The sequence below is a fragment of the Sapajus apella genome, unplaced genomic scaffold, assembly GCF_009761245.1.
Source record: "Sapajus apella isolate SASKATOON/1434 unplaced genomic scaffold, GSC_monkey_1.0 scaffold19, whole genome shotgun sequence".
Classification (NCBI taxonomy): Eukaryota; Metazoa; Chordata; class Mammalia; order Primates; family Cebidae; genus Sapajus; species Sapajus apella.
The window spans coordinates 19,471,786-19,487,553 of NW_022436959.1; the positions used below are offsets into that span (position 1 = coordinate 19,471,786).

At 33.6% G+C, this 15,768-nt stretch overlaps 1 protein-coding gene across 5 annotated transcripts in view; it reads left to right on the forward strand.

The window, feature by feature from the left end:
- SNX13 (sorting nexin 13) overlaps positions 1–15,768 on the forward strand; it is a 135,397-nt gene that overhangs the window by 51,039 nt on the left and 68,590 nt on the right. For 4 of the 5 annotated variants that reach the window (XM_032287047.1, XM_032287045.1, XM_032287046.1 and 1 more), the window contains 3 exons: positions 13,224–13,345; positions 13,431–13,532; positions 15,327–15,415. In XM_032287047.1, the coding sequence (XP_032142938.1) occupies positions 13,224–13,345; positions 13,431–13,532; positions 15,327–15,415 (313 nt within the window). Of the gene's footprint in view, positions 1–7,973; positions 8,041–13,223; positions 13,346–13,430; positions 13,533–15,326; positions 15,416–15,768 lie in introns of all 5 variants that reach the window. The other variant, XM_032287049.1, reaches the window with a different exon arrangement.

Genomic DNA, 15,768 nt, shown 5'->3' on the forward strand with positions numbered 1-15,768 from the left:
TTTTTTTTTTTTTTTTTTTTTTGCCATCATTGATGTCTAACTTTTTGAAAGCCTTTTAATGGGCCACATTATATGAAAGGAAATACTTGTGTTCTAGCAATTATTATTGAAAGAAAGATTTTTTGTTTGGATGAGTTTGTTGACTTTTTTTTTTTCCATCAAAATAGTTTGCTACCATCACACACAAAGATTGCCCTGCTAGGTATTTCCAGTTCATGCTGCCCTTCAGGCTGTTTTCTCTAGAGGAAGGGCAATGGGATGTGTTTCCCAACCTTATTGGGAGCCTGCCACAAGGTTCATGGTTTGAACAGTAATAGTTATAGAGATAGATTTGTATTCCTCCCCCCTCATGATTAGGAGCAAGTGTTTACAAAGTTGCCAGCCAGAATTATAGATGTAGACTCACTGTGGAACACAGAAAGTAAGAAAATATAATTGGTATAATCAAAGAAAATCAGAGCTTGGATTTAATCTCTTTTATATCATATGCAACACTGTTGTTAGGTATTCTTTCAGATAAGTCTTCTAAATATTTATTTATTAATTTCTGTAGTAACACTATCCTGATGACTTTTTTCTTTGAAAGGGTAAGAATAAGAAGAGTTAATTGTTCTTGTGCCCTGAGTATTTAAAAGTATATAAAAATGTGTAACACATTTAGACCTGGAAAGAGATTTGAACTAGTCCCCCAAATTGAAAATCTGAGTTTGCATTCTAGCTCCACCTCTAGCTGTGGGACTGTGAGCAAGTATCTTTTCACTCTGAACCTTGGTTTTTTCTCATACATAAATTAAGTGCAATAATCCTGCCCTGTTGTGTGTTCCTCTCAAGATAATTTTCAGGATCAAAATTCATCTTACTCAATTAACATTTTGGGCATACTTTGTACCAACTAGGTGCTGGGGATACATCAGTAAATAAAACAAAGTTTTTGCTCAGTGTAGTGAAATGAAATAACTGTGACAATGTTTTGAAATGTGAAAGAATTTAGAAATTTAGGATTTTGTGCCATCCAACACCCATAATTTTACTGACGAGGTAGCTAAGGCCCAGAAAGGTAAAGTGGTTAGTCTAATGTTATCCAGTGAGTTAGTTTGAATTACAATCAAATTGTTCTTAAGTTTGGTTTTTTTTTCTCCCACCCAATTAAATATTTTATAATCTAGGTTATTTATCTTAGTTTTCTGTTACTCTTTACTGTTATTTGCAATACTTTCTCTGTTTTTGATTCCATAGTCACCTTTCTTTTCACTTAATGTCTTAAGTTTTTTTTCTTTTGAAAACCTTCAGTGCTATCAAGCATAATGAAAAAGCAGATGTTTTGCATCCTAGACTGATCTAAATTTATATCTTTCGCCATTTACCTTAAGTTTCTGGCAAACTAAAAAAATACAGATAATAACTACTTTAGAGGCTTCTTTGAGGCTAAAAAATGGTAACAAATAAAGTTCTTAGCATGCAGTATAACTCATTAATTTTGATTTGTTCCTTCTCTGTTAATGACTTCCCTACACTGGCTTTTTCTATTACTTTAAAAATATACGACTTACAAGAGGCTCCATGACTTCCAGTGCCAACATCAAGAAAATTAGGTCTGTTTACAATCATTCATTTACTTTAGAAATCTTTATTCTGTACTCTCTGCTGTGTACTGTGAAGCATATGATAGGAGCATAAATAACCTCTGTTCTTTAACTTATAGTCCTTTATAGGGCTCTTAACAGGGGCCTACAAACCTGAAAAAAACTGTGTTTTTTTTTTTTTTTTAATCTATCCAGTGGTTTCATAGATTTGATTAGGACCTCTCTTCTTTAACTTACAGTTCTTAATAGGGCTCTTAACAGGGGCCCACAAGCCTGAAAAAAACTGGATTTTTTTTTTTTTTTTTAACCTATCCAGTGGTTTCGTAGATTTGATTTTTTAAGGGGCCTGCCTATGAACTCAGAAAACATTTAGAACCCATGATTTATAGTGTTTGTATTTATTCATCAACTTTGAGAACTAATTACAGAACATCACTGTAAAATGAAGTGCTTAATTTTGGATAGAGAGGGGAAGAAAATAATCAGCGTTTTGAGTTTGAAGTTGTGGATTTGAGCTTAGCTCTATTACTTACTAAGCTGTTGGCCTTTAGTGGACAAAACACATACATTTTTTGTCTGGAGATGATAACTTGTATCTCTTTATCAGGTGGTTGTTAAGATCACATGATATGACATGTGTGAGAGAACTTCGTAATGATAACATTTTATTTAGCATTAGTACCTGTTTTTCCAGTACCAGTTTGGGAAGGAAACTTTCCTTCAGCACCCTTGTGTTCTCTGTGGAATTTGGGTGCAGATTAGATAGGAGCCTTAGGGGATGAATCGTGGATAACCCATATATTTTTATTCCCCCTTTAAATGAGATATTACAGTGTAAGACAGACAGCCTTGGCCTGTGTCAGAAAATCTATATTATAATTCTATCTCTACAATTAAGTTGTAGTGTATCTAAAAGAAAATTTTATTTTACCCTGTAAAATAGTAATATTAATGCTTGTGGCAGACTAAAGAGTTGTCAGGGAAAATGAGATGATATGTGTGAAACATTCATTTAGTAAAGTATTTGCCCACCAATAAATGACATTTTTAGCAACTCACTTGACTGTGCCTGTATAATCTGGCACATAGTAAGTGTTCAGTAAATGTTAACTTCTCTGTTATTATTGTTGTTGCTATTATGTTCCAAGGTGTATACACAGATTCTTTGACTCTTAGTTTTTTTTTTTTTTTTTTTTTTGTAGAGCTGTGGGGTGGGAGGACAAAATTAAGGCACATGAAACATGGAGAAATAAAACGATCATTTCTGTGGTATTGAGAGCAGTTTGTCATGTAGAGACAGAGTGAACCAGAGTAGCTGATGAAGACCTCAGTGGATTGAGACCAAAACTGGTTTTCAGGAATGGATTATTGGATAGATAGAGAGGAATGACATTTTAGGAAACAAGAATAGTATGAGCAAGCTTCTAAGAAAGAAGATAAAGATAGTGTAGCAGAAAGTATGACAAGCAACCTTGTTGATCTTGAAAGTGAAATGTGGGTGTAAATCCCTCCATCTTTATCCCTCTTAACCCCAAGATTAGGAGAAAGTAGATATTTTTTAATGCCACTGTGTTCCTTCCTGAAGGATCTTTCCATGGAGGTAGGAGGCATAGCTACATAGGTTTCAGGGTTTGCTGGCTGTGATACTAATGATATAATATCACAGGGAATGACAGGGAATATATTCTTGAAGTTTTACCAATTTTCTTACTACTTTTTGCGTTAGAAATAATGAAAATAAATGGTATATCCCTACACTTGCAAAAAGGCAAACAAAACTCAAATACTGGACATGTGCAACAAAGTTTTATCCTTTTTTTTTGTTTTACCATTTTATATTCTTTGCCATTTAAAAATTGGGTCAAAACTAACAATACTCAGACAGGTATTGTATTTATTATAGTACAGTAAAAACAATTAGAAACTAATTTAAAATTAGAAATTTTATTTAAATATTTAAAAGAAGGGAAAATAGTTTCTTTTTTTTTTTTTTTTTTGAGATGGAGTCTCACCTGTCACCCAGGCTGGAGTGCAGTGGTGTGATCTAGGTTCACCATAGCCTCTGCCTCCCAGGTTCCAGCTATTCTTTCTCAGCCTCCAGAGTAGCTGGGATTACAGATGCACGCTGCCACGTCCAGCTAATTTTTTGCATTTTAGTAGAGACGAGGTTTTACTGTGTTGTAACTCCTGAGCTCAGGCAATCCACCTGCCTCAGCCCCACAAAGTGCAGGGGTTACAGACATGAGCCACCCAGGCCGGCCTAATGTTTTTATAAACTATAAAATAGACCAGGGATAATAGTTCATTATTATTCATATAATTCACAAACTGTACAGTTTATCCACTTAAAGTCAGTAGCTTCAGTGAAGAGTTGTACAGCTTTTGTCACAATCAATTTAAGAACATTTTAATGACTTCACAAAGAAACCTTAAATCCACTATCCTTCACTTCTGCATTCCCTCAAGCTTCTAGCTCTAGGTAACCTCTAATCTTTTATTTGTCTCTGTGGATTTGCCTATTCTGAGCATTTTATATGAATGAAATAATATACATGGTCTTTTGTGCCCGTTTCTTTTACTTAGCATTATGTTTTCAAGATTCATTCATGTTGTGGCATATATTAGTACTTACTCTTTTTTATTGCTGAATAATAATCATTGAGCCCATACCACATCTGTATTTTGTCATTAAATGGGCATTTAGGTTGTTTCTACTCTTTGAATCATATGAGTAATGCTACTATGAATATTCATGTACAAGTTTTTGAGGGACAGATGCTTTCATTTCTCTTGGGTATATACCTAGGAATATAATTTCTGGATTGTATGATGTTCAGTCTTTTGAGGAACTGTAAACTTTTTCAAAGTGACTACTTTGTTACAGTTCTACCAGCAGTATATGAAGGCTTCTCTTTGACCAACACTTAAGTTATCATTGTCTGTCTTTTTGATTGTTGCCATCGTAGTGAGTGTGAAGTAGTATTTTATTATCATTTTCATCATAGTGTGAAGTAGTATTTCATTATAGTTTTAATCTGCATTTCCCTGATAGCTAATGATATTGAGCATCTTTTTGTATGCTTATTGGTCATTTGTATATTTTCTATAGATATGTGATTTGTTCTTTAGATAGTTTGTTTTCAGTCATACCTTTTCCCAGTGTCTATGAAAAATGAAATGTTCATACACCCAATGGGAGAATATTAAAATGTGTGGAAAAAATTAACATGAAAGTCACATGTGGAAACTCTGTTAACAGTTTGTTGGGTATTTACTATTCCATCATGTACAAACCATGATAGTATTTGTTTTCAGATAGTGGCTGCCTATACAAAATTGTTATCTATAGTTGAAAAAACAATTCTTACGTTTTCGTTCATAAGAATACAAAGAATAGAAAACAAAAACGGCAAGTAAATTAATTTTTTATAAAGTCATCCTAGGTATCTTTATTACTGACAATGAAATGTTTCGGTCTCTGTAAAGTAATACATGATTTTGTAAAATGTAATTTTCTTCTTTAGATTTTCTGAATTAGCTGTATTCAGTGATAGACCCACAATCCAAAGATCACTGTTAATGTTTTAATGTATTTCCTTTTCATGTCTTCACCGTGCATACATAATCACAATTTTTATATAGCTAAAATCATATAGCATATGCTACTTTGTACAGTTTTGATTCTAATATATTTTCTATGTATTTGTATCTTTAAAATATATTTTAATGGCTGTAAAAGTGTCTGTTCCAGGTGTCACTAAACTTTTTCTCTAAAGAGCCAAATAGCAACTATTTTAGGATTTGTAGGCCATATCATTTCTGTCACAAGTAGTCAACTCTGCCATTGTAGCACAAAAGCAGCTATGGACAAAATGCAAATAAATGAGCATAACTGTCTAGTAAAACTATTTATTAAAACAACAAGCAGCAGCACAGTAATAAAATAACAAGTAACCTAATTAATAAATGGGGAAATAATTTGAATAGACATTTCTATATAGAAGAAATGTGCAGATCTTCTGAAGGACTTAGATCTTAGTTTTAGTAATTTTATTAATGCTCCTGTTTACTAAAATAGTTAACCTCATGATTTTAGTTTTCTATACATTATCTAACATTATACTTAAGATGTGCAGTTAGCCCCATGTTATTTTTTTTCCTTTATTTTATCTTAACTAAGGTGTTCACGTCTTGTTTTTTATACTCCTGAAGTGATAACTATACTTTATATGTGTTCTTCTTTATACATTTTTGTTATTTGCTGAGATTTGAGTCCTTCAGAACATCTGTATATTTGAATCTCATTGATGCATTGAAACATAGGATATAGAACTGGACTTCTTAAGCAGTGTTATAGCTCACTAAATACCATTTCCTTTAATACAATCATATAAAACTGCAAGCCTAAGTCCGTTTCCACCAATTTGCTTATCACTTCTGTGAATCAGATGTTTTGTTTTCTTGTTAAGGTAGAGTAGAAAGAACATTGAAATCAAAGTTAGGAACTCTGATTTGTTTAACAAAACCTTGGTCTCACTGTGTCTCCTAGAATATGTAATTTAAATTCTGGCTCTGAAATTACAGGGAATTGTGGTAATGATTTGAGATACCTTTCCATTCTAGAATACTAAGATTCTCTGGTCAGGTTGTCACTAATCTTGATTTCTTTTCAATCACATCCCCTCCCAAAGCACACAGTAACACCACACTCCACATTTTGAATATCATTTGGGGAGTTATTTTTTTTTAAAGCGTGTAGGATTGCTAATGAGAAATAATTTACTTTGGGATTAAAGTATTCTTCTACTCTATTGTTTTACTAATAAGGGACTTATAGTATGATAATAACATTTATTTAAACCTTTTAACATATTTCTATATGGTCAGAAAGAATGCTTGTTTCCAAACATAAAAGACGTTTACTAATCTTTTCTTAATCATTAAAACCCTTGTATCAATGAAGTAAAAACTTTTTCTACAGCAAAACTATTGCTATTCTTTATAGAATGCTGAAAAGAATAAATTTTCAGTGTTATAAGTTTGATATTTTTTAAGTTTTCTGAGGTGTTTGTTCCCCCACCACAGTCAGTTTTAAGGAATCAGCACGAAGTCACTGAACATGGAAATAGGAAGAGATGTGCACAATTGTTTGCCTACTCCAGCCCACAGTTGAAGAGGATACAGCTAAGTGAATGGGGACAGAGGCAGATTTGTAAACATGAAGTAATGACTCTTATTTCCTTGTGTGGTTGCTAATTTAGCTCCTATGAAGGAATTCCCCATATCTTTTTGAGGACTATGGTAGGGGTTAATCATACGTTTAATATAAGTTCAGAAATGTTTCTGAAGAAGGTCAAATTAGTTTCATGATTTTAATCAATATTGACAACTAAATCCTTATAGTGGATAATAAAAGGGGGCTCTAGAGAGATGGTTATGGTAATATGTAGTGTTTATGACTGAATTGATGTGGTGGGGAGGATTGATTTAGTGGATTCAAAATGAAGCTTACAATTACAGTTTTGCCCAAATTCGGTTTCAGGCTGAGATTTTGACACCATTAACAAAGTAGTTCTTCAAGGACTCTGAAGGATGGAAACAAGTAAAGCATTATGTATTTAGAGTAAAGACTATATATCCTTTGTACTAGGGAATTAGGAGGGGATGTTGGTGTATGATTGAGAGGCTCAAAGGAGAAGGAATATTTTTCTTTCACAGATAAGCCACTCAGTTGATGTCTCTCAACCAAAAATGTCTGTGAGTCAGTTGATCAGAAGGCCCTCTAATGGAGTAAAACTTTTCTCAAAATCTACTCAAAGTTGCTTGTCAAAAATCTACCCAGAAAAGCTAGGAATTCTATTTTAATGATTTTTCAAAAATTTATATATATATATTTTTTACATAGAAGATAAAGATCTTATGTAGAAGATTAATACATATTATTATAATTTCATGTGATTGGTTATTATATTGATCTTAATAACATACCTTGAAATGAGCCAAGTCCTTGTGTGTGTGTGTGTGTGTGTGTGTGTGTGTGTGTGTATACCTTTTTCCCTTTAGACCCCTTTCAGTTCTAAAATACTAAGATTCTGTGGACCTCTGTGTGTATATGTGTGTGTATATATATGTTTACATATATATAGTGTCTATATATATACATACACTATATGCAGTATACAGTATACTCTGCTATCCTGTTTTTAATATGTATACATACACACATGTTATGCAATGTATAGAATACTCTGCCATTCTTACTGTTTTAAATAAGGTCTTAGTAGTCATATCTCTAATGTGGCATCAGGAGCATAACATTTATTATAGGATTGTTTCTGGGGAAAAAGCAGCTTTTACTTTTATCATTTTGACATAAGGCACCTTTTCCAGGAAAGTATTCTGCCATGAATGTGAGGATCGTCTTTACTGCCAAACGATCACCCTCTTCTCTAGTCAGGCAAGTCTACAAGATGACCCTTGCATATATACTTATCATGCTCATTCCCCTCTTCTGCTCATTCCTGTGTCCTTTCTTCTCTCATATAAATACTACTATTTGATCAAGACTTAAGTGTAGCCTCTTTAATGAAGCCTCTTTAAATTACAGCATACCACTTTATCTATAGATTTTGTGTGTGTAGTTCTCTTCAACAACATTTTAAGCTGATTTTGAAATGGTACCAATTCTGTGCTACTGTAGTGAAAGCTCTCTTAACTGATTTTAATTAGCCAATGCTCTCCATTCCCTTTGTATGCTGTACTGACTGTTAACCTTAGCATTAAGACTAGGCTCTATTGCATCTATCCACTTCTATTTCCACCCTTTGAGTGTTATGCTTATCAAAAGTCAATTGTGTGATGCCTGGACCCCACCTCCAGAAAATCTGCCGCAATTAGTCTGTGATGTGACTTGAATATTGGTGATTTAGAAGAGATGGATAATCAAGCATTGTTGAAAAAACAGTTGTATTTGTTTCTGAGCCTATATATCCCGTTATACTTTTTATTATAATCAGATGGTTTAATTATAATCAGTTGGTTTAATTAACACTCAACTTAGATTGAAGAAATATGAATATGGCAAGTAGTTTCTATGAAAACTGAGTCACTCACTTTGGAATTACTCAAAGCTGGTTGAAGATTGTAGTTGAATTAAGTGAGCAAAAGGCAACCATGAAATTTGAGAGAAATTCTTCAAGGATTCCACATGCAGATTTGTTCACAAATGTTTTTATTGCCATGCCATTTTAAAGAAACTGTAAACCATATGTTTTTCAGTGTGGGAACAGTTTGTAGTTTTTTCAAGACCCGAGTCATGTTAATACCACTCCGTAGCACTTCAACCAGAGAAAAAGTCGTAGTCCTACACAGAATGATTTATATAATTTAAGTTAAAATGAAATATATTCATGACTCCCTCTTTTGATCAAATATTTAAATTTACCTACTGCCCAATTACCAGTTTTTTATACACTCTGTCCCTGTGTGTGTATGTGTGGTTTTATGTAGCTAATATAATCATAGACTCAAAGATATAATAAGTGTTGTTAGAGAAAACGAACTTTGGGAAATGATGTGATTGCTGAATTTCATAGACTGACACAGATACCTTTGATTCGAGTAAAAGGTGCATCATTTGCGGGAGTCTTTTACTTGAATCCCTGTGAATCTGTGCCAGTCCAATGCTTTTACAGAAATATTTGATTTTGGTGGTGTTTTGTGTTTCTGATGATGAGCTGTACACTACTTAGAATAGATGAAACAGCAAGGCAATTTAGAATCTCAAACTCAGCCACATATTTGGGACTTTTCTTGCCTTTTTAAGGCATTGGCACTAAGTAGCTGTGGGGCAAAAAGAGCTTCTCAGTACATATTCTATTTTAACTCTTTAAACAGTAAGGAAGCAATTATTGTTTGTGCCTCATGTTGCCGTTCGTCAAGCACAGTGCTCTGACCCTGAAAAAGGAATCAATAAATCAGTGTGCATTGAGCGCCAGCAATAGTGTTCGAAACATTACTTTTCCACAGGGGACACAACTGTGAATAAAATAAACACAGTTGGTTGAGTGCAGTGGTATGTGTCTGTACTCCTACATACTCAGAAGGTTGTGGTAGGAGGATCACTTGAGCCCACAAGTTTGAGGCTGCACTATGAATATGTGAATAGTCATGCTGCTTCAGCCTGGACAACATAGTGAGACTCTGTTTCTAATTTAAAAAAACAAAAGAAAACAGACACAGTCAATCTGTGCCTTCTTAAGATTTCTGACAGCAAAGAATTTAAGTCTAGGTTGTAAGAGCTATAAAAAGTGAAAAGTTTGGTATTATTGGAATGTGTAACTGGAGATAGGACCTAGTCTGACGGAATAGTGGAGAGGGTAGGGATCAATGAAGGCTGGCATGTGGAATTGACATTTTAGATGAACTGTAATGTATAAGTGGGAATTGTCAGGTAAATGGGGAAGGAGAAGGGAAATTTGTGGAAAGTAGGCAGTGCAGAGCAAATCTGGCAGAGGGAGTAGTCTGTCCAGAGACACTGAGGTAAGAAGGTGCATATTTGGATTTGACAATGCAAATATTGAAAAGAACCTGTAGATATGTGTAATAAAGAGGAAGGAAAGGGTGAAATAGATGCTGATGAAGAGGAAATACATAAGGGCTCTTGGGTATGGAAGATCTTAGAGAAGGTACTAGTGCCTAGCCCTAATAATAATTGGTTGTTATTGCAGAGTTTTTAGAGCTGTGTATATCCTATTTTAAAAATTTGACTGCTCTATGGAAATTGGAATGCAGGGGAGATGACTGGATGTGGGAGACCTGTAAGTAGGATGGTGGCAAGGGATAGGATGGTAGCATTAGAGACAGAGATAAGGGCATGCAAAATTTATGTTCAGAGAGACACACTTTATTGTTTTGTTTTGCTTTTGTGCTTTCAATTAAAATTTCATTACTTTTTGCATTCCTAGTTAACCTTCTTAATTCTTTCTTGCAACCATTCCATGAAGATGCATAAGCTTCAAGTCCCTACTGTAAATTTTTTCAGGCTAGGGTGGGTGGTGTTACCTATTCTTTTGGCCATATAGGGATTATGTGCTTTTATTGTTAAATTGAAGAAATTACAGCTTATTAGTAATAATAAACTCAAGTGTCAGTAATAAGATGCATTATGTAATAGCCCAGTTGTTTTACTAAACTAAGAGTTACATATGGGAGAATATGTTAAGCAAAGTGAAAAAGAGTTTCGACTGTTAGAATGGTTGCTATTAAGAGCTCTAATAGAAAGCTATGTAGTAGGTGCAGTAGAAGTATGACTATTATGTAAATGAAGTATTTCTTACTCATTTTCACATTGCATTTATTACATATTTATCATGTCATGATTTTAGAAAGTACTTCACTTTCATCAAAGTACTTTCCAGTTTTGTTAAGACAAACGTTACTAGAAATTGTTAGTATATACCCTTCTAATTGATAAATGGGAAGCAGTGTGCTATTGTTGTTCTTCCTAATCTAGAAAGTTCTTTTGAGTTGAGATTTATATTAAGTTTGTGTCAAGTCAGTGGAAATAAGTCAAGCAGAAGGAAAATAACCTCAGAAAGAGATATAGGGTATCTGTACTTTTTTTTCCTATTTTTCCTACCCTCAGCATATTTCTATATTGAAAATAGAAATCTGTACATCAAATTTAAAATAATTTGTATGTATTTGCATTGCCTGATGATTTTATTTGTTTAAAATGTCCTTACATCCTCTATAGTGAATCAAGATGAATTTAAAATGCCTTCTAAATTGGTAATTTTTATTTTGTTTGAAAATTTCAGTAAATTAAATAGCATTGTATCATGAAACAGGACAGATGTAACTTGAAAGATTATATATTCTGCTTTCTTCTAAATTTATCAGAATGAACCTTTTGTGGATTAAATGAGCTGTGGTCTATGCTAAGTAAATTTTGTTTTTATAAACTTTCAAGTATGGATGATTTTGAATAAATATTCATGTTAAGATTTTTGAAAGATGCTTACACAGATTGTAATTTTTTTTTTTTTAAATAAAAAAGATTCTGGAGATTGCTACGTTTAAGTTTTTATTTTAGGTTTTATGTTGAGCCTGAATATTGTTACCAAGTTTAGTTATATGCTTATATGCATATGCATGGCTCTTATATTCTAAATAATGTTAATTAATTCTTCCTCAGATTACTGAGCTTAGGGTTACCTTTTATGTTAATTTGTTTTTGTGTTCACATACTTATGGCTTTCTCTTTAGTTTCATGTATACAACAAACCATAGTTGTGCCTTAGTATTAACAACTTACATTTTTATTTGAAAGCAGCCATTTATTTTTCAATATCAAACTGACTCTTTAAGGTTTTTTTTTTTCCAAAAAGTAACAGTAATTAAGTCAGCTTCTTTACTAGCTTCTTTATTGTATGCGTGGGTAATTACCATAATGAATTATGGTGTACTTTTTTGGTTCCTCCATTGCCTAGCATCTTCATGAATAGACTCTTTGTTTTCTGTCTACTTGATATGTTCCTAAAGGGTGAGTTAATTTTAGTGCGATTTTATGAAAAAGAACAACATTTTAAAAAATCACCCAATCCAAGGAGAGATATAAATTGTTTTTGGGTTATTTGTTGTGCTTTTACCTGTTTTACTGGTATACTGAATTAACGGTAAATTTTGAGGTCTGTTGCTTTTGAAATAGAGTACTAGGTGACTTCATAAAATTAGTAATCACCTTTTTCATGAGTTTTCTAAAGGCTTTTTGTGTGTGATATTTTACAGCATTCTTTAAACCATTTCCATGTTACTAGTTATTTCTAATGGTAAAGGCGCTTTCTTTTCTTTTCTTTCTTCTTTCCTTCCTTTTTTTTTTTTTGAGATAGCTCTGTTACCCAGGCTCAAGTGCAGTGGTGTGACCACAGCTCACAGCAGCATTGACCTCCTGGGCTCAGGTGATCCTCCCACCTCAGCCTGTAGTAGCTGGGACTATAGGCATGCCACCATGCCTGGCTAATTTTTGTAGAGGTGGATTCACCATGTGGCCTAGGCTGGTCTTGAACTCCTGGACTCAAGTGACCCTCTTGCCTCAGCCTTCCAAAGTGTTGGCATTACAGCCATGAGCCACTGTGGCTGGCCATGGCCAAGTTTTTAAGTGCTGGTGTATTCTAACAGAAGGTTCATAACATGGGTTGTATAGCTAAAAAGAAGAATGTGGAGAATTCAGAAAGTTCAGAAGAAACCAAGAAATGTTTGAAATATACTTTTAAGAGGAAACAAAACTTCAGAATTCCTTACTTTGGGACTGAGAAATTACATGATACACTGTTGTCAGAGTCCAAATTTAACTGTAAAAAAATTAATTCCTTTTTCTAGTTTAAGCATTTTGATAGTAGTTTTAAGCTTTGGCACATAAAGTAATTGAAGTAATATTGTTAGAAGACTTAGTGAAGTAGATATGATATACTTTGGATCTTGCAAAACAATACTAACTGGTAATAATGAACGAACAAAATCTCACTTTAAATTTACAGTCTCAGATAATCATGTTGTTTGTCAGTAGTCATTAAAATGAATTTATATTTTTTGATAAAGCATTTATATAATTATTTTATGTAATGTGTTTTTTATAAGGTCAAAAGAAATAGACTGGCAACCTTATTTTACTACACGCATTGTAGATGATTTTGGCACACACTTACGAGTATTCAGAAAGGCTCAACAGAAAATAACAGAGAAAGATGATCAAGCAAAAGGTAATACCTTTATTCCATTTGAAATTTAGGATTTAAAAATATGTTTTTCTTTCATCATTTTATATATCTTGACTTGTTTCTTCAGGTACAGCAGAAGATCTTGTAGATACCTTCTTTGAAGTTGAAGTTGAAATGGAGAAGGATGTTTGCCGTGATCTAGTGTGCACTTCTCCCAAAGATGAAGAAGGTTTTCTTTCAGTTTAACTTTTTTGACAGTAGCAACTGGCTAGAGTCAAGTTAGCAGAACCAGTGAACAAATGTAAGGGTAAAATTATTCTTACTTAGGGTAGGTAGCTTTACTATTAATTTAATTTTATTTTTTAACTCTTAAAAGTAGTTTCCAGATTCTGTTTTCTTATTTAAAGGTCATCTTTTGGATTGCTTGAGCCCAGGAGTTCAAGACCAGCCTAGTGAACATGACAAAACCCTGTCCCTACTAAAAGTACGAAACAGCTGGCTGTGGTGGTGCACACGTTTAGTCCCAACTACTGAGGAGGCTGACATGGGCGAATCACTGGAGCCTCGGAAGTCAAGGCTTCAGTGAGCTGTGATCATACTACTGCTCTCCAGCCTGAGTGACAAGATAGAGACCCTGTGTAAAAATTAAAAAGAAAAAATTACCGGTCTGCTTCTAAAATATAGCAAACAGGCATTTTATAATTGAATTTTTTGGTTGGTAGTAATTTCTCTTCCTCTTGAATTTATCATTTTTGCTTCAGAAGTATACCTGTTACCATAAACTATTTCCGAAGGGAATGAATACAGTGATTTCAAACAATTTATAGATTTCAACAGGCTCCTCTTTTATTTGTAGGAATTTGGACAAGCTTTAGCTAAGGACAGTATCTTTTCCCAGTTTTGCAAGTATTAAGTCTTTGTTAATTGGCACAGTTTTAAATTAACAGGATCAGTTATACAATTATATTCCCAGGAAGTGTCAGCATAGGAACAACTATAGAAAAGCCCTTCTAGTGGTAGAAATTGTTTTCTTAGATTTTGAGAATATTTTAAATGTTTTTATTTATTTTCTTAGTTTTTCCTTTCTTTTATTTCCTTTTCTTTCTTTTTTTTACCTTTATTGTATGATTCAGCTTTTAGTGCCCAGCTTTTTAGCACTGTTAAGAAATACAGTTGACCCTTATACAGTGAGGTACTGACTCCTGTGCAGACAGAATTCTGTGCATAACTTTTGACTCTCCAAAAACATAAATACCAACAGCCCACTGTTAACTATAACCCTTACCAATAATGTAAACAATCAGTTAATACAAAGACTAGTATCTACATATATTTTATGCATTTATGACCTGCGTTTTTCTTCATCTTTTTGATATTTCTAGGCTATGCAGTTTATCTCTGATTTTTTTAATATTGTCGCAAATCTCTAAAAAAATTTCCAATATATTTATTGAAAAATATCCACATATAAGTGGACTTGAGCAGTTCAGACTCTTTGTTCAAGGGTCAATTTGTATTATAGTAACTTAGAATGTAACACATAGAAATACTGATGTGCAATACTTTATGTAAGTGTAGCTGTCTTAAATCAGCAGAAGAGCATACTCCTTTTCCTTTATTATAGCCTGCTGAGATAGTGGAGGCTTTTTCTTGAAAGAAAAAGCTATATTTTTAAATGTATGAATAACATTTAAGTATGCAATGCTGATTAATGTGCAGTAGAATTACAAACTACATGGTCTGTCTAAAACTATTTTGAGAAAAAAGATTTGTAAGGAAGTTTTTTATGATTCAAAAAACTGGCTAAAACAGCAAAATTTAAAAAAATACTAAGTTGATTAATGGTTATTACTTGGAGAACAGTGAAGGAATTTTTAATGAATACAGATGTGTACTAATTACTAAAATAATAAGCCAGTATAACCAGGAAGCTATTTATTTCTACCTTTTTAATTTATCTATCAAGAGTAGGTGTAGACTTTATATTTTCTAATGTTATTATGGCTACTTTTTCTATTTTTAGGTTTCCTAAGAGATTTGTGTGAGGTATTACTATATTTATTGCTACCTCCAGGAGATTTCCAGAACAAGATCATGCGATACTTTGTCAGGGTAAGCTTAAATTCATACCAAATCATGGCTGTAAAAAAAACTTGGGAGCAGTGGTTTTCAAAATTTTTGGTCTTAAGATCCTGTTAGACTCTTAAAAATTATTAAAGACTGGCCGGGCACGGTGGCTCACGCCTGTAATCCCAGTACTTTGGGAGGCCGAGGCGGGTGGATCACGAGGTCAAGAGATCGAGACCATCCTGGTCAACATGGTGAAACCCCGTCTCTACTAAAAATATAAAAAATCAGCTGGGCATGGTGGCGCATGCCTGTAATCCCAGCTACTCAGGAGGCTGAGGCAGGAGAATTGCCTGAACCCAGGACGCGTAGGTTGCGGTGAGCCGAGATTGCGCCAT